The 20366-nt window shown below is 38.6% G+C and overlaps 1 protein-coding gene across 5 annotated transcripts in view; it reads right to left on the reverse strand.

Moving 5' to 3' along the window:
* Positions 1–13036: 13036 nt before the first annotated feature.
* Positions 13037–20366, reverse strand: part of LOC121868988 (mitochondrial ribonuclease P protein 1 homolog) — a 57328-nt gene continuing 49998 nt past the window's right edge. For all 5 annotated transcript variants that reach the window (XM_042370038.1, XM_042370037.1, XM_042370039.1 and 2 more), the window contains exon 8: positions 13037–14383. In XM_042370038.1, coding sequence (XP_042225972.1) covers positions 14365–14383 — 19 coding nt within the window. In that variant the 3' untranslated portion in view covers positions 13037–14364. The remainder of the gene's footprint in view (positions 14384–20366) is intronic.

Below are 20366 nucleotides of genomic sequence, written 5' to 3' on the forward strand. Positions count from 1 at the left end.
TTAAATTAGATCTAAGATTCGTATGTCTAATGCAAATTTTAGGATGTTTATTAAATTAATCACCATCTTATAAGAATTCCAGCAATGTAAATTATATTCTGGCCGGATAATTTCTATAAATTTTATGAGCTAAAAAATATCTTCAGTAAATAAACAAATTATACTTCACCCAGACACAATACATTACGTTACGTACGTTGTAGTAAAAATAACATCTTAATTTTATGATGGTATGCACACACAATTAATATTTAAGAGAAATATCAATAATATTAGGTTTTTTAACACTTATCTAGTAGAAGAAATGGCTGGGTACACAGGGATTGGGGTTGGTTCTGAGGCAGAAGGCAGATTATTGGCCCTCACCTGTATCACCTGTATCACTATCCACCACAGAGGCTTGCAGGGCCTCTTTGTCAAACCCCTCAAAGTCCATATCCTCACTTTCACTATTACTATCACTGACTTGGGCTGGCTGTGGTGGGTGGCAGGTGAAGAACTTGGTAATGTTTTGTTGACTGGGCGACCTTGTGCGCACCCTGCCCAAGCCGCTTCCCACGTAAATGATGAAATTTACCGCGTAATTAAAAATTTTCATTCTGGCAAGGTGCCGCGTAAATGACCAAACGCGTAAACAAAATCCGCGTAAATGAAGACTATACTGTATGTAATATGCATACTGTATAAATCTATACAAACCGACATCGGGATGTCGACTGTAATCTTATAGCAATTTGATTTGATGTAAGTAAATAACAGCGACACAAACAGAACAAAGAAAATTGTCAATGTCATGATCGTGATGACGGATAACCTGAAAACCTTAAAGATTCATAATACGCTCAAACGTCCACAAAACCTTCTCAGTCCCCCAGTGGAAATGTCCCCAGTTTTCTCTGTTTCCTTGATGACGATAGGCCGTCTTTGTCTGAAGGGAACTTTGAATATAATCCGCGGATTTCGTAGCAAGACGCTGTATATTGGGACCTGTTGCCATCCAACCCTTTGTAATCAATTTGATTTTTGCTTTTGATAGGTCAGTCAGAGCATTGTTAGTGAGGATAATGGTAGGGAATGAAACTGAGTTCATAGTCTCAGTTTCAACGTCAGAGTGTATAGTAAAGTAATTCATCGAAATAGAAGTAGGTGGACTCCCTGACCTATTTTGAGTGAGGGCGCCGCGGGCATTTCAACCGTTTGTAAGTGCTCGCCCCTTCACCCATACAGGTCCCTAACGCAGCCTAGGCTGTGTCTGTAGCGTGGATGTTGTATCCACTATGTCTGGGGAGATGTCCAAGGTCCAGTAGGATCAGTTACCTTCGTGAGACCCGACCGTCAGACACTTCAGACTACCTATGGGCCCCATAGCTGGCTCGTCTGACCCTAACGCTCGGCCCGCGAGGTGACCCTGGATCACCAAGCCACACACCACTACCAGCCCCCATCATTGGTGGATGAGTGTCTAACTCAGTAGGGCTATTTGTGTGGTGGGGTTATTCCACTGGGATCTTCAGAGTTCGGTGGAAAGTACCCCATAGTGGCAGGACCCCATGGCGGGTGCTTGAGTATCACTCCTGACGACTGAGTGTTGTAGTGGCAGTTGCCCCTGGTCTTAATGGTGCTAAGTTACTGTAAGAGTTTGTGTTATTGAGTATGTCCACCCAGTAGTGGTGTGAGTATGTTGAGCCTGTGGGCATAGTACGAGGTTTCGTCTGTTGGTACATATAACTTTCCCCTACCTCCATTTTAATGTTTAAATAAATATTGTATTTGTATATTGTGTCTATTATTTACCTACAGTATCTACCGTTATTTCTTCCCTATTACTTGATACTATCATTACATCTACCCATGAGCCTCCTCTCGTCACGCTACCAATGGTTATAAGTATTAGAGTAAAGAAAAATGTTATAAGAGGCATGGCCCTTATATCAAGATTATCAATGACATTATAAGATGAATTAGCATATACTGTATTATGTTTCACTATAAATGTTTTATCAAGAAAGTGCATAGCTACTGTAAAGCAGTGAGTTTTAGGCTTGGGCGACCGACATTGTTCAAATATTGTACAGGAAACTTATTTGTTTCTTTACTTCCTCTTTCATTAGTTAGTGACATATATTTGTTTCTTTACATTCTGTCGCATTTACAACAATAGATATATGAACAGTTACTGTTGACTGGTTCTCATATTCTACTGTATATACGTCATATAATACAATTATAGTTAGCAGGCATACCTTATTGTCCTTGTCTCCTTGTTACTAGTAAATGAATTTCCATTGACAGCATAACTAAGAGTGCTAATCTGTTACATGATGTATTTGAAAATGAACACAATAACATATACACAGCAGTCTTGGTTCGGTTGGTATTTCTGATTGCGAGTTGCACCTTTCGTTCTTTCTTTTTGCACCTGAATATCACCATAATATCTGCAGTTTTCCAACTATTCTCTACATAATGTAATGAAATAGGACAAGTTGTGATACCATATGCAAAACCAATAACGTCATAAGTAACCCTACTGACTTATGAACCTTAAGATACTATTTCAGCCCCAGGGAATGGGTTGCCAAATAGGAATATAACGTTACTATGTTTTCATGAACCGAGGTTACAATGGAATCGCTTTGAACGAAATAAGTAGCACTATACAGTAATCCGATATCATATTCATTTGCCATATCCAATTAAAATGACATTATGAGCTACAGTACTGTATTTTGATATTATTTCTACCTCAATTGATGAGGTAATACAACGTATCGTGATTCATGCTCGCAACGGAACATTATCTGATACACACTACGAGATGATTTCGTCAAGTCCTCTCATGGGATTGACAGTCATTATGGAGACATCACAGAAACTTGAGGGGGTGGATAAACTAAATATTGATAGGTAGAAACTCTAATAATAAAATTAAAAAGTAAAAAAGATTTCTATGAATATTATTTTCATTTCCTAGAATGTAATGGCATTGCCTAACCTAACCTTTTTTTCTTTTTACGGGAAGTAGCCCACCAGGGCACAGGTCAAACGACCCACAACGGGGCCTGGGGGGCGAAATAAAAAGAACAGAAAGAAATTGAAAATAGAGAAGAAAAAGGTTATATTGTACTGTGTTAATCTACACCACGAAGATGCCGGAAAACCAGCTTTTTAAAGTGAGACAGATTGTATAAGTACGGAAACACAGAAGAAGGGAGAGCATTCCACAGTTTGGCTGTGTGAGGAAAGAAGGAGGTACTATAACGGGTTATTCTCGTGTGACCGACATTCACAGAGAAACGGTGGGCACCGCTGGCAAGACATGTGTTATGAGCCCATGGCCTTGCCGGCGGTACACAGGATGCCAAATCCACTGAACATTGCCTGCTAAAGTACCTGTAAAAGAGAGTGAAGCAACATTGCAGCAAAGAGAAAGGGAAGAGAGATTGTCGACTTAAGGAGGAGAGTTAATAAGACGAAATGCCCTTGATTCCACCCTATCTAATAGTTGGACAGAAGAAGAGCCACCCCAGACATGAGAGCAGTACTCCAAGTTAGGACGAATGAATCCCTTATATACTTGGAGCAACTGCTCAGGAGTGAAGTAGCTACGGCATCTGTACAGCATTCCCAACTTTCGGGAGGCAGCTTTAGCTATATTAAGGATGTGTGATCTCCAGGACATATTGGAGGAAATGGTGAGGTCTAACATATTTATTTCAGAATTTGGCAGGATGGTAGCATCCTGAAATATAATTGGTGGGAGATCGTCTAATTTACAAAGTGTAATTGGTAAATATTGAGTTTTATTACTATTGAACTTAACCAAGTTTGTACCTCCCCATTCAGAGATGCTGCACAGATCCGCATTGATAGAAGTAATGATATCAGTTCTAGAAACAGATCTAATTTGAGAGTTAGGAGGAAGGGGAAAATGTGAAGAAGAATGAAGGGTAGAATCATCAGCGTAAGAATGGATAGAATTAGTTGGTGTGAAGTAAATCATTGATAAAAAGAAGAAAGAGAGTAGGTGAAAGAACAGAACCCTGTGGGACACCACTACTGGTAGAGAAAGAGCAAGAGATCAATCCCTCGACAACAACGGCCATGGATCGGTTCTCAAGGAAGCTAGAGATGAGAAAACAAAGTGGGGGAGAGAAACCAAAAGAGGGAAGTTTAGACGTGTGCCATACCCTGTCAATGTTTTGGAGATGTCGAGGGCCACGACGAAAGTTCCCCATAATCCCTAAGAGAGGATGACCAAAGATGGGTGCAATAGGAGAGCATATCACCAGTAGATCTCGCCTGCCGAAAGCCATACTGGTGATCCAACAAAAGAGAAAGGCATTCAAGGTGACGAAGAAAATGGGAGTTCAAAATAGTTTCGAAAATCTTAGAGAGGGATGAAGTTAGGGCAATGGGGAGATAGTTAGAGGGATTAGAACGGTCACCCTTTTTCGGGATGGGCTGAACCAAGACATGCTTCCAAGAAGAAGGAAAAGTTTGGGTTTTGAGGCACAGGCGGAAGAGGCGAGCAAGCACAGGGGCCAGGGCTTCAGCACACTCCCTCAGAACACATGGGGGGGGGGGGTATTCCGTCCGGTTCATGTGCCTTACTCACATCCAACCTGGATAACCTAGTGTTATTATTTAATACATTAGCATTATATCACTATTTTAATCGTTATGCCTATTACAGTTACAATTAAGTAAACATAATGCTAACACTCATTGATTTATAGCTATGCTGTTATTCGGAAAGTGACATTTCTCCATGTCTGTCGGTGCAAGCTGTGTTTTTCAATAAATCTAGAGTACAGTACTAATGTTGGTCATGGATTTCCAGCAGAAAACACCCACTATTTGACTGCTGTTGATATATTTTTGCTACGTTAACATCATTATATTATTGTACTAAAGATGGAGCACGGTGATTCACCATAATTACAGCAATGGCCAGAAATAATAACTAGCAACCTCACAGATACTATGAAGGCAGGCCTACCAACATAAGGCAGGAATCACAATTAGTGATCAAAAATATTCGTACATTGTGACACATTGTAACAATGAGAAAAGGGGCCAATTCTTTTTGAGGAGATTGTACAAATGTTTATATAATAAAAATAAATATATTAGGAAAATCATAAAGTGAACGGGGTTAATTGAAGGATAAATTTTGAAACTAATTTTTTAAATATCAGAGTACAGTATTCTCAGTATGGAAAAATTTGATTACGTATCATGGCAGTTTTGAGAGAATATATGACTTTTAGTTCTGAATGTTTATGCCAAAATTATGAAATGGAACTATTATTGGGAGAAGAATTTTTCTCTTTGATCTTGAAATATCAAAGTACAGTGGTCCCTCGATTATCATTATGTTAACTAAATTTCAGAATGACCAATAGTTTTAAAGTGAAAATGAAAAAAAATATTCAAGAGACCAGCAAACTCGATGTTCACTCCACTGTAAACAAAGTTAAACTGAGAAGCGTTGTTGGGTGATTCGATCAGCTGAAGGGCACACAAAAACTGTTCCCTGTACTGTCTATATTATCAATATGTTAACTAAATTTCAGAATGTTTTTTATATAATTAAAACGTAAGTTGATGCAATGATAAATTTCAAATAATACTCGCCAAAACATGCATTTGTTTTTTGTTTTTAAAATTTGTATTTGCTCTTTAGATTCCTTGCATGATTTTGCATATAGGGATATTATTGCAATGCCACACATGTATATGCGCAGCAGGAAAAATTACTAAGGTGAATAAAAAAAATTGACGAACTATAAGTACAGTATTTCCACGTTAATCTGGTCATAAGCCATGCCCCTTTTCTATACTAATAGCTGATTGGTTCATAGAAAATTCCAAATAAATGTGTTCACAATTGGTAAGCAGACCTGTTATTATCTAAAATAATGTTAAATAATTATCTGAACTATCAAAAGGCAAATGATTTCAAGGCATTAGCACTTCAGAGAGGATGTTAGGAAGATATAAATAAGCTCTAGTAAACGTCCAGCCAGGGGGAGGTAAAATGCTCAGGGGAACGAATCAGTTATTTGTAGCTATAGACGAGGGGCGTGGCTTATGGGCCAGGTTAGCGTGGACAGGGTATAAGACTCTAGAGCCGCGAGTGTTAATCACACGTCTGGCAGCGTGGGCCAGCAGCACCATATTTCTCACAATTGTTCGTCTGAGTTTTATATCTTTTCATGTTCATTATTTTATTTTTTGCCATATATCAAATAAAAAAAGCCATTTTTTTCCAAAAAAGTTTTTGTGATATAGCTCAGAATGCGACGCTCAACATGTTACCTAGGTATGTTAATTCCTAGCTAACTCGCCAGGCCAACATACAGGCAATTAAAACATCTAATAATTACTTAATAAGTAATATTAGGAGGACACGTCACTACCTGGCATTTAATTGCAATTCTCAAAACCACCTCCTTCACCCCCCACCATACGCATCACGACTTTCATCTCTTGTCTTAGAGCGAGCAGTAAACAAAAGACAACTCTCGAGGGGTGGCGATGGGTGGGTTATTGGCGTCGCATTCTGAGCTATATCGCAAAACTGTTTTTTAGAAAAAAAAAGTTTTTTTGTTCAACTCAGAATGCGACGCTCAGCATGAATACCCGAGCAGGAGGTGGAGAGGGAGGTGATTTTGCATACAAGGCTCCGCTGACTTAGGTCCAGATTATGTTATAAACCGTTTATAATATTTCCAAAATTAGGAACATTTACCGGAAGGTAAAATGTTAATTTGCTCAAAAAGGATACTCACTTTATTCTGATGAGGAAGAAGGTCCTGGTTGTGGAGATTGACTAGGTGGGGGAGGGGAACCCAGCACCACCACATTTGAAGCATCTTTCAGAGATAGATGAAGATAGCTCTCTTTGAAAGTTTTTGAAGATCTCCAAAAGCCCATTTCCTTGATCTGACTGATACTCATATACCGCAGAAAGGCCACAGACCCTGCATATTTCCTAGTGTCATGTGCCAAAAATTTCTTGCCAGGGTCTGTTTTATTCACTAATTGAGATAAGGATTTTGTCATTTGACTAGAAGATAATTTCTTACCATCCCTTGATGAGAAAACATAGGGGCCTCGATTAGGGAATCTAGTTAACCATTCCTGAAGATTTTTAACTGGGCACAATATATGAGGAACCCTTGTTTCATCCATTAGACATTTTATCCTAATAGGTTGAGCTTGGAAATCTTCCCTTTCATTTTTTTTTAGGATCTCCGTAGGAAAAAGGATAACATCCTCATCAGAAAATACCAATAATGGTGGATTATTGGAAATTGAAATCAGTTTACTGATTCTCATACCTGTTGCTATTCCTAGAAGGAAGGCTGCCTTCTGGAGTAATTTATCCCTGTTCAGATTTATGTTGTAATTAGGCCCCATAAGAAATTTAGTAACTTTTTCCAGAGACCAAGGTGGGATTCTCTTGGGGCGAGGAAGTCTCTGAATGAAAAAGGACAATCTTAGCATTTGATAAATCCTTGGGTTCAAAGTAATATTAAAACCCCAAGCCAGAGGGTCAACCAACGCTGATTTATAAGATGCAATTGTCGATCCTTGAAGGCCTTTAACTCTGAAAAGAAATTCTAAAAATTCTAACACAACTGTTTCCAATAATGATTCTGGAGTTGTTAACTTGATAACTGTTGAAAAAGACTCCAAGCTTTCTCATATTGAGTAGAAATTTGAGGTTTATGACCTGCTAATACTTGGTTAGATATATTGGGATTACCCAACAACCTATTTAAACTTTTTTTGAGAAACTCCAAGCGTAAAGTGCCAAGGATATCTCAAACTGAGAATGTAGTACCTGGTCTAGACATCCTTGCTTCAATTGTAGCGGATTCAGGCACCAGTCCAGCAAATCCAGGCACCAAGGTTGTAGGATCCAATATGGTGCAATTAAGAGGACCTTGCCTTGGAAGGATCTGAGTTTGTGAACCACTTTGGGCAATATTTTCACAGGTGGGAGTAGATAGATTGAATTCCAGAGGTTCCAATCTAAGAGTAGGGCATTTCCTAAAAGATTCGACCTCTCCAGAGATGCATAAAGTGGCATCTTGTGATTTTTTAGGGTGGCAAAAAGATCTATCTGTGGAGTTCCAAACTTCTTCACTAGACTCTTGAACTCTGATACCTTTAGGGACCATTCTGTTTCTGTCAATAATGACCAGAGACGGGACAGCGCATCTGCCCAATTGTTTTGTACTCCCGGTATATAAGTTGCTTTGAGATAAAGTGTTTGTGTTACACAAATACTGAAAAAATTTTCTGACAGTTGTAGAAGGGGCCAAGACCTTGTTGAGCCTTGATGATTGAGACAAAACACTGCCGTTTTGTTGTCCATGGCAAACAGGATCGTCATATTTTGTAAATTTGGGTTTGCCGACAAAAAGAATAGAACCATTGCTAATTCTTTTATATTTATGTGTTTGTCCCAAAGGAAGTTGCTCCACTTCCCTTGACTGAACTCCCCTTTTGAGGAATGGTATCCCCATCCTATTTTGGACGCATCTGTACAAACGACCAAACCTGTTTGAGGTGGAACCCAGGGAGAGGAACCGATTAGATTGTCCAACTTTGTCCACCATAACAGATGATTCTTTATCTCAATAGGGAGAGAAGAAGCAACATTTCTGTTTCTGTGAAGCAACTTCGAGCCCAGATGAGATAGTTGCTTTTTCCTTAACTTTCCCAATGGAACCACTATTGTGGCAAAATTCAACAGACCCAGAAGTTTTTCCCAATCGTGCCAAGAAACCTTGTGCTTTATACAAAAGGCTTCTGCTTGGTTTATCAAATCTGATACTTTTTTTCCGGTAAACTGACTGACTGCTGATTTGTATCCCACTGGAGACCTAACCAAACTAACTTTTGACATGGTATTAAATTTGATTTGACCTGGTTTGATTTGACCAGGTTTTGAAATAGTACTAGTGTACGTTGGGTTGCCCTTTGACAATCTTCGAAAGAGTTTCCCATTATCAGCCAATCGTCTAGATAAGCAAAGGTTCTTATGCCCTCCTTCGCAAGGATCTTTCTGGGAATGTTCGCTAGTTTTGTAAAGACTTTTGGCGCAATTGTCAGGCCGAATGGCATCACTGTGAATTGATAACTTACATCCCCTACTATGAACACCAGAAATTTTCTGTACCTGGGAGCAACAAGAACATGATAATAGATCCACTTTTGAGATCCAAGCATTTGGTGGATGCCTCAGGTGATCGTAAGTGGGCATTTTGAAACTTCTTTTGTTAATAAATTTGTTGAGGACTGAAAGATCCAAAATCCACCTTAATTTGTCGCTGCCTTTCTTGGGAACTGGGAATAAGCGAGACATGAAACATTTCTCTGACTGTAACAGTTCTATGACACCTCTGTTTAGTAGTTGAATTACAAATCCTGTAAGTAAGGGGGTTGGTTTTTTACCCTTTTAGGAAATGCTAGGGGAAGGCACCTCAACCAAGTCCATGTGAGGCCCCCTTTGATTGTCTTGTAAGCCCATATGGAAGAAGTCCATCTGTTCTCCCAACCCCCTAGACGACCCAGCTGTCTGGCTTCATTGGAAGGGAGTAGTTGCTGATGTGGTGGAATAAGGTCTCCTTCCGCTCCTGAACAAACGGCCACCTCTATTACGTCTTTTATTATTTCCTCCTCTAAAATTTCCTCTAGGTTGATAACTGAACCGAGCAACTGGTCCTGTTCCCCTGTAAAACCTTCCTCTCTTAGATTTCCGAAAGGTCTGAGGACTTCTGGGGACATTAATATTAATAGTATTCTCAACAGATGATCTACTGAATATTTAACCAATGATTGTTCATCAAACAAAGCAGGAGAAAGAGGGGAAGAACGTAGCAATAAATAAGCACTACCACTTGAAGCATTATTTGTTGCTTGCTTCCTTAGCTGGGCTTTCAGTTTTAGGGCTTTCAACAAATTATCTAAAAATGAGTTGTACAGGAAATATGGGATCCCTTGTAAAGCAGCAGCGAAACATTTGTCCACTTCTGAATTTTCTTCATAGTCCAGCACAAACTTAGTGAATAAATGACACATCATAATTGCAGACCAAACATCAGCTGCCAATTTCCTAATTTTAAATTCTTCAAGCAGCAGTACAGGGGCAACTGATTTCAATTTTTTTTCATAACTTATATCAACATATTTTGGAGCTGACAAATACTGGGAAAGTTCATAGAAGGAACTCTTTTTGTCATTAAATTGGAACTTCAAAAAACTAAACTTGTGAGCATTCCTGTCTGCGGGAATGAATGTTAAGTCTTTCAATAAATTAGCCCAGACTTCGTCTATTTCAGAGATCATCTTTGGGCAAATATCAGGCCAAGAAAGTGTAGTATCACCTTCCAAAAACAAAGAATGATGACCCAAAGTTTCTTGTCCTTCCTGTCTCTTTGTAGTTGCTGAGATATCAGGAAGCTTAGAGACATTTTCATAAAATACTTTGAATAAGGAATCCACAGATTCAGATGTAGTAGAAAACAAAGAAGGCTTAGCTCTTACCAATGTTATCCATGGCCTGTTGGGATCCTCCTTACACTCAATGTTATCCAGCAGCTGCGTGGCAGTCGACAGCAGCCTGTTTCCACTCATAGTAACCAACACTTTTGCCCCAGGTGGAAGTGGTTGCCAAAATGTGGATAGGATGAAGTCAGTCTCAACAGGTTCTTTCTGCTCAAGAGACTGAATACTATGATTATAACCAGCCTCATCGTCCTGATCCTGGAATCTACTGAAATCAGACTGAGTAGATAGAGGTTTTTGTAGACTTCCTACTGCCCCGCTGTCTGGAGGGTCCAATAACTTATTTTTGTTAGCAGAAGCAGGCTTGTCTAAGTGGGGAGTAAGTCTCTTACCTAACACCAATAAACCAAAACTTTCTGCCAACTTGGAATCTTTCCATTGTTTAACATTAAAAAATTTACTCTTCAAGGCCTTATTCCACCTATTTTTAATATGTATTTGCAATAAATCTTTCTTATCACCTGTAGCTTGATGAAATTGAAAAATTTGATCACAACAAACTGCACAATCCATTGGTGAAAATAGGTTATTTGAGACAGCTGCCATAAATTATGCAAACCACATGAGGATCTATCTTCGTAATCCAAGTGGCTCTACATTTTTCATAATTACATGTAGTATGGCCCCCTTAGGTCTTAGGTGAAACTACTACTACTGAATTCAAATTCTCTACTGACAGACAATTCCTTGAATGTAGTGCCTGAGCTGAACTTTCTAATCCTTGTAGCTCATCACTCAATACTATCTCCTCAGGGACAATTCCATAGTCTCCCCCATCATCCATAGGCCCAGACTCTTGTCCTTCATCCTCCAGTTGCACATCACTCATCTAAACTAGGAGGACACCATGAGTCACATCATATTATTATAAAAATATAAGGGAGAAAACATTTCCTCCAAAACCTAATTAATATGACTCATAATTGTTATATTATTAGTAACTTAATTCATTAAGATTTCTTATTGTTAAATAAGTCACTCGTTTGACAATTATAAACAATTAACTCGCTAGTTGTATCCGTCTACCCACTCTTATCTCAAGTATTCCTTAGCTCAAAGAAATTATTTTTACATAACTAATTTCATTTAGAACATTTTATGTAGAGGGATCATCAAGATCTCTATTTGTTGCCAATCAGGGGCACAGACATTATCCCCCAAGTAATAACTTAAGCGAAAATGCCTACGTGCGTAGTATCACCAGGCAGGGTTGACAGTGCTGAGCCGCTAACATAGCGCTCTATTGACAACAGCGTTCACTATTACTCTAGCAATATTTATTGGGTTGAGAATTCCACCCTGAATTGTTCTCATATAACCCATATAAGGATGTAAAGTCCATTTCAACATAACTCTAAATTGCTAGGAAGACCGGGAGGTTAGCATTCCGGAAGGAACGCTAAGTCTAGCAGCCTTGCTAAAGTTCGCTTGGGAAGGCTGAACCCGCTACTGAGGACATCAATAAAATAAAGTTATGAAGAGAAAACTCAACTCTGGCCTTTATGCTGAGAGCAATTAGAAAACCGAGGGCGGAAACCCAAAGGTTTTTTGTGAACAAACATAAGAGTAGGAAGAGAGACAGTCATGGCATTCATACTAGCACGTGAATAATCGGGACAAAGAAAACCGTAAACAGTATACATAGATATGTATATATAAACATATATATCCACATATTTTCTTTCAGTGAAGACGAGCCCGGGAGGGCGCAGCGACATTCACCGAGTGACTTAAAGGCAAGGAATAGTCACAAACAATCTTAGCAACTTCATAAAGAAGACATGTTGTGGTCGCCATGATGCTGACCAGAGATCGTATTAGAAATTGTCCAAAACACAATAATTGAGAGACATAAACAAAATAATAGTCACTCTACTTCGTCACTGTGCTAATAAGTATAAATACCGGATATAAAATCCTCGTGGGACTTAGTATTTCAGCAATTACAACAGAAATTCGCGGAGCCTTCTTTTGTGTGTATTTACAGCTGAATCGCCAAGCAAGAAGATGAAGGTCGTGATGCGTATGATGGGGGGTGAAGGAGGGGGTTTTGAGAATTGCAATTAAATGCCAGGTAGCGACGTGTCCTCGTAATATTTCTTATTAAGTAATTATTAGATGTTTTAATTGCCTGTATGTTGCCCTGGCGAGTTAGCTAGGAATTAACATACCTAGGTAACATGCTGAGCGTCGCATTCTGAGTTGAACAAAAAGAATTCATTGGACAGAAAGGACAATGATACTTAAATAATCAGGTTATTTTTCATATTTTCGTAAGTCTTCTTGGAGATACAAGTAAGTCTGTATGTATTTAGTTAAATATGCACCAAGGAATAAGCTGAGGGTGGGGGGGGGAGTAAAAAAGCCCCGTCCAGCACCAGGTAGGGTTAAGGGTTACTACATACAACACCCAAACAGATAAAGCCACATAAAAAGTGCAAAGACAAGGTTATATTTACAATATGTTTATTGGTTTATACAGTAATTTGTTTCTTATAACACATGAATCAAACCTCACTACTGGTCATAACAAATACCAAATCCATGATATTTAAGGATCAGGGGGTAGCAAGCTTTCAGTACCTATGAGAGACTACGGACTCTCTAAAGTGGGGATTTATAAGCAGTATCTAGCCTCTGTTCCACTAAACAAATATGATAATCACTTAAACCACTGTTGGAAAAAAGGTGAGAGCAGATTTTTATCAAAGGGCAGTACAGTGGAGTCTCGATAATTCACAGATAAGGTGTCAAACGACACCACGAATTGTAGTTTAAATTAGTTAAATTGAAATAATTAGGTTCCAGGGGCAAAAAAAAATGCAGAAACTGTTTCAAACCTGGTTTAAAAAACACTTAACATTGTAAATAATATATAAAGAAATACAGTAAAACACAGATGTACAAAAAGTAGCTCTACATTAAATAAACAGCTTCTTCCCTACTCATAATCATCCTCTGGGTGACAGACACCAATAGGTCAAAAATTGAGACAGGCAGCACGACACTGGAAGGGAGTGGAGTGGTGGTGGGGGTGGGGCTGATCAGCTGTTCACACAACACAAACAAAGCACTGGGAATTTAATATGGCACATTAACTCATCTGGGGTTGAAAGTAATTTTTTCACAAAAATTTATTATATTATGATAATATTTTATTAACCTACCATTAAATGAACCTAAATAGTATAGGATTTATGGTGAAATTGCATATTGACATGCTAGAGGAGACACAGGGTGATGGTGTGGAGGGAATTGTTCCTCTCAGTCCAGCTGCACTACTTCCCATAGCAGAACATTGAAATGATCTTTCTAACACTTTTATGGTTTCCTATGTAAATAAATGCTGCAGCAGCCATTGCTTGGTCACAAATTATGAATATTTGACCACAAAATACAAAAAAATAGCAGTAAAGAGGTACCGGCGAATTTGTATTTCATGAATTATCTCGATTCCACTGTACTGTACTCCCCCTTTCTACGCAAAGGTCCTCCACTACTTTAAACAAAACTCAAAATAATTTAAACAATTTCTTTTTATACATTCTATTTCAAAATTCATATTTGATATAATTTAATGAAGTGAGCAACAATATGTAAAGTAACTTTGTATATGGAACTAAAAGTAGCAAAGTGCCTTCAATTATCACAGGAGAAGACATCAGCATGTTCACAGGTCAGAGATGTCTGTCACCTTAAATAAACTCACACAGCCTCGTCGTCCACCTCACTTGGAATTGTGACCTGGTCCTGGAATCAAGTTTTTCTTGAACAGATTCAATACCTCTTATACTCCCTGTAGAGTAAAAAAAATAATAATAAAGGATACAGTATGTAGGCAATGCAACATACATGGTGTCATAAATATTGTGTTCATGAAACAAAAAAAAAATGATTTTCCTTGTAGTCACAATCTCTGATAAAACATCAATAAGTTAAAACTAAAACAATTTATTAAAATGTTGTCTATAATGCTTAACATACTATAAACCCCACAATTTTCTTCCCACAACCTTATGTTAATTTGTTAGATTTTACTGTACTTCTCAAGTCAAATCATGTGCATTTTGTGGAGCTGTATAAAATCATCTCACTGTGATTATATATATATATATATATATATATATATATATATATATATATATATATATATATATATATATATATATATATATATATATATATATATATATATATATATATATATATATATATATATGTCAACCCTCACTTTACACGGTTAATGTAACCCACAGGGTACCACGGAAAGTGAGAAACGCGTAAATTGAATAACATAACATATGGGATTAAATGAAATAGAGACCAGCTGACCCCCAAACTCCGCTTTTTCCAGCACAATACCTATGTTCTAGTAAAAATAACATCTTAATTTTATGATGCTACATGCACACAATTAATACTTAAGAGAAATAGAGAAATACAGTCGCCAAGTTAATGTCCATTCAAATAATGGACTCGACTCCCTCCCCCTCTTCTCACACTACACTCGTTGGCTCTTCCCTCTCTGAGAAATTTTGGGGGGAAAACCAGGTATAGTAATAAATAATACCTCAAAGTAAAGTTAGGATAATATAATTGACATTGCTGGATTCCTTGTAAGACCAAGAATATTTTGAATATAAATGTCATATATTTTGCACAAGATAACATATTTACTCAGAGTAAACATTATATCTAAAATTTGTATTTCTAATGCAAAATCTATGATGTTTATATTCAAAATGATCATCAAATTGTAAGAATTCCAGCAATGTAAATTATATTCTGGCCGGGTAATTTGTATGAATTTTATGAGCTAAAGCAAATATCTTCAGTTAATAAAAAAAAAAATATTCTTCATGACACTATCTGTCAATCAAAGTACCCCACCTTGCCTTCCCCCCTCTTCCAACTGGCCAGATGGTCGGTCCGTCCCAACCCTCCCCCCCACCCCCCACCAACCCTCCCTTCAAGAGAAAGGTTGGGTGAAAAAACTAGATTTTAACATTTAGTATTAAATAATACCTCAGATTAAAGTTAGGATAATATAATTGACATTGCTGGATTCCTTGTAAAACCAGGAATATTTTGAATATAAATGTCATATATTTTGCACAAAAGATAACATATTTACTCAGAGTAAACATTATACAGTATCTAAAATTTTTATGTCTAATGCAAAATATATGATGTTTATATTCAAAATGATCATCAAATTGTAAGAATTCCAGCAATGTAAATTATATTCTGGCCGGGTAATTTGTATGAATTTTATGAGCTAAAATAAAAATCTTCAGTTAATAAAAAAAAAAAAAATATTCTTCACACATGCCAGGTGGTCGGTCGCCGGTCCCTCCCTCTCCCCCACCCCCCACCAACCGTCCCTACCAGATAAATGTGTGGGAATACCAGACTGTTTACCTTTTTAGTAATAAATAATAAATCAGACTAAAGTTAGGATAATATAATTGGCATTGCTGGATTCCTTGTAAGACCAGGAATATTTTGAATATAAATGTCATATATTTTGCACAAAAGATAACATATTTACGCAGAGTAAACATTATATCTAAAATTTGTATGTCTAATGCAAAATCTATGATGTTTATATTCAAAATGATCATCAAATTGTAAGAATTCCAGCAATGTAAATTATATTCTGGCCGGATAATTTGTATGAATTTTATGAGCTAAATAAAAAATTATACTTCACACGTGTAAAGGGGTACACCCACCGCGGAATGTGAGCATCCTGGGTTCTGGCAGGGCACCACGTAAACGTGGAAACACGGAATGTGGGACCGCGTAAAGTGAGGGTTGACTGTATTTATAAGAACAAGGGAGACCGGTCAGACTGTGGCAACTACCGTGGGATCTCGCTGCTCTCTGTGGCTGGCAAAATTATCGCCCGAGTCCTCCTTAACAGACTCCTTCCTGAGGCAGAAAACTTCATCCCAGAATCTCAAAGTGGTTTTAAACTATCACGTGGCACCACTGACATGATCTTTGCTGCCCGCCAGATAAAGGAAAAGTGCAGAGAACAGCAAGGACGCTGCCACCACCCCTCCCACAGTAAATGGAGCCCTCCACATGGGCAACAAATGTGAACTACGCTGTGGGTCCCGTATCGGCCCCTTTAGTCACCTCAAAACTCACCAACCTAAGTGACATCCCTAATAACTCATATCATTGTCTCTTAGCTGGCTGATTGTTATATTCGATTCTGAGTGACAGTAAAGTAGTAATAGTAGAAGTAGTAGTAGCAGTAGATGCCAGACTCGCGGAGGTGCTATCAGAACAGAAGCAACATCCCAGAAGTTATGTTACAGCCTAGATGTGATGTCGACTGTCCTTCTCTCTCCTTAGGTCTGCTTTGCTCTGCCTCAGAGGAACGAGAGCATCGGCCCCAAAGCCGACAACAGTTGCAGATATTGACTACAGGGCAACAGTCACTGAATGCCGCATAAATCTGCGGCTCAACTAACTCAACACTACTAGGATAGCTACTTATGTACTGTATTAGGATAATTAATTTTAAGGTAGCATTAGTAGCACTAGTAGTAGTAGTAGAGTGTGTGTGTGTGTGTGTTGGCTATTAATTAATGAATAATAAATAAAAAATATTGTATTGTTAATGACAGAACAGGGGTCCCCCCAAGTTTGCGGATTTTTACTTCGCAGTTCTCGGTTATTCGCGGATGACAACCTGGATACAGTGGTCCCTCGGTTAACGAGCACAATCCGTTCCAGCAGGTTGCTCGTTAACCTAAAATCTCATTAACCGAAACCATTGTTTCAATGGGTTTTTGGGTAATTGGTTCCAGCTCACCGAAAATTGCCTAAATTCAACAAAAATGTCAGAAATTGACACGTACCTTGAGGTGTGTATGTAGAAGGCTCCTGGATGATGATGCTGATGTGAATTTGAAGTGGAAGGTGGAGGAGGAGAAGGGAGAAGAGAAGGAAGTGGAGGTGGAGGAGAAGCATTTTACTGCTTCTTGGAAGGTGAGTCACCTTCCATGAAAATGTCAGGAACCTCTGGACGGACAGATTCTCCACCATGAATATCCTCTCTCCTTCTTGAAGTGGAAGGCTGAGGGCTAGCATCATCCTCTCTCCTTCTTGAAGTGGAATGCTGAGGGATAGCATCTTGTTCCCTCTGCCTTTTACTGAAGAAAGTGTCAATTGTGGTCTGTGGGGCATCTCTCCTCCTCACCATTAACTTATGTTTAAAGAAGGAGACCATTGTGTCCTCAACATGACACAAAGTTAGTTCAGATTTTTCCACATCTGGGTGCTTTGAAGCCAGTTCCCTGAACTTATCCCAGTGGTAAATCACATCTTTCAACTCTTTAGTTGACATATGGTCATCACTTTCCATTTCCTCCTCACCATTGTCAGCCTTTAACATCTCATCCAGTTGCTTCAAGTCAACAGGAGTAAGTTCCTCCTCATGAGACATCACAAGCTCTTCCACATCATCCTCTTCCACTTTAAGGCCCAATGACTGACCAATGGACACAATCTCCTGGTCCAACTCTGGGTCATCCTCAAATCCCTCAAAATCATGGACTACTGATGGCCACAGTGCTTTCCATGAAGAATTGAGGGATCTAGTGGAGACTTCTTGCCATGATGACACAATCAATTTTACAGCCTCCAGGATGTTGAATTGTGTCTTCCAGAAATGTTTCAGTGTTAGTTCAGGATCAGTGGAAGTTGCCTGATGACACCTCCTAAACATTTTCTTCATGTACAACTTCTTGAAGTTGCTGATCACATTCTGGTCCATTGGCTGTATGATTGATGTAGTGTTGGGAGGCAAAAACAACACTTTCACAAAGTCAAATTGATACTCCAAATTTCTGGCAAGTTCAGGGTCATGACCAGGAGCATTATCCATGAGGAGAAAAGCCTTTAAAGGGAGTTTATTGGTAGTTAGGTAGCTCTTGACAGAAGGGCAAAACACCTCAACAGCCCATTCATTAAAGAGCTGTCTTGTCACCCATGCCTTACGGTTGGACTTCCAATAAACTCCAAGCTTTGCTCTTACCACTTTCTGTTGCTTGAACACCCAGGGGTTTTCAGAGTGGTAGACAAGCATAGGCTTCAGTCGGAAATCCCCTGAAGCACTGGCACCAAGCAATAGAGTGAGACGGTCTTTCATGGGTTTATGCCCAGGTAAAGAGGCTTCATCTTTGGTGATGAATGTTCTTTTGAGCATCTTTTTCCAGAACAGCCCAGTTTCGTCCACATTGAACACTTGCTGTGGAAGATAATTTTCTTCTTCCATCAGTTCTTTGAATTCCACTAAAAACTTTGCTGCCCCTTCTTTATCAGCACTAGCAGCCTCACCATGCCTAATAACACTGAAAATGTCACTTCTTTTCTTAAATTTTTCGAACCAGCCTTTGCTGGCCCAAAAATCTTAAAATTCTGTGCCTGAAGAACCAGGTTGATCTGTCTTTAAATGTTCGTAAATCTCCCTGGCTCTTTCACAAATGAATTCAGTAGAAACTGAATTACCTTTCATCTGTTTTTCCCTATTCCAGATGAGAAGTAACCTCTCAGTTTTTTCTGCAATTAGGGATCTACTTTTAAACACTCTGGTAGATTTGTCTCTCACTTTCACTTCTTTAAATTTGTCATTCTGTGCAAGAATTGTCGACACAGTTGATGTCGACATGTCATATTCTTTGCATAGCGCATTTGTTCTAATGCCTTCTTCATGTTTCTTAATGATTTCCTGCTTGGTTTGGATTGAAATCGCTTTTCTTGATCTCTTAGGCCCCATGCTGGATTCAAACAATGTCAACATGTGATCTTTTAAGTTTAAACTACTGTAGCTGTAAATAAAGAATATTTTCTTTAAAATAACACTGCGTTGCGCTATATATTGTCAATTTGTAAAATAAATTTCAAAATGACCAATAATTTGCTTGGAAACACAGAAAAAAGCATTTAGTTGAAGAGAGTCTCAAGCAAGATGTTGCCTCCACTGAAAACAGAGAGACAAACGCCTGTCTGGTGTGTTAACAGGCTGGATGGCACGCCAGAAACTAGTTTCTTTACCTTCAATTATGTTCAATAATTGTTAAAATGACTAAAAAATTTAATATTAAACTTTTAAAATTATTGAATAGTATAAACTTCTTGATATTTACTAAAATAGTAAGGAATTTAAGCCCTAAAACCGATTACTGTATTGACGGACTAATACTACAGCTGGTGGACCGTCAAATGAAAGCGAAAACTTGTTGAAGTCGGCTCATAAATAACTCGTTAATCGAGGGATTGCTCGTTAACCGAAGTTAAGAATCTTATGGAAGGTAAATCGTTAACCGAAATCTCGTTAACCGAGGTGCTCGTTAACTGAGGGACCGCTGTATGTCAAATTTATGCGTGGTCAACTGATGCACAAGTATGTGACTGCGTGGAGACGAATTAAAAGATCAGCTGTTGAGGAGCGGAGCGCTTGGCAACACTGGTGCGCTACACTCTCTTCCACTCCTCTCTAATCACCCACACCTTCGGTTTTCTCACTCCATATTTTAAAATGTTATGCAGCGTAATGTTGAAGGAATACTGTACACCGTTGGTCATTTATACTTACACTTATCACAATCTCCCTAAAAACACTGAGTTTTAGCATTCGTCTTTATTCAAGACATCTTCAAGCCCTGATCCCCCATCCAACAATGAGTGACCTGACATTGCATCAGAGGGTCAGTAACACGAGACCACTAGTCCCCCACCCTACCTCCACCTGGTATTGTGTC

Source organism: Homarus americanus, unplaced genomic scaffold (genome assembly GCF_018991925.1).
Source record: "Homarus americanus isolate GMGI-L3 unplaced genomic scaffold, GMGI_Hamer_2.0 scaffold24694, whole genome shotgun sequence".
Lineage (NCBI taxonomy): Eukaryota > Metazoa > Arthropoda > Malacostraca > Decapoda > Nephropidae > Homarus > Homarus americanus.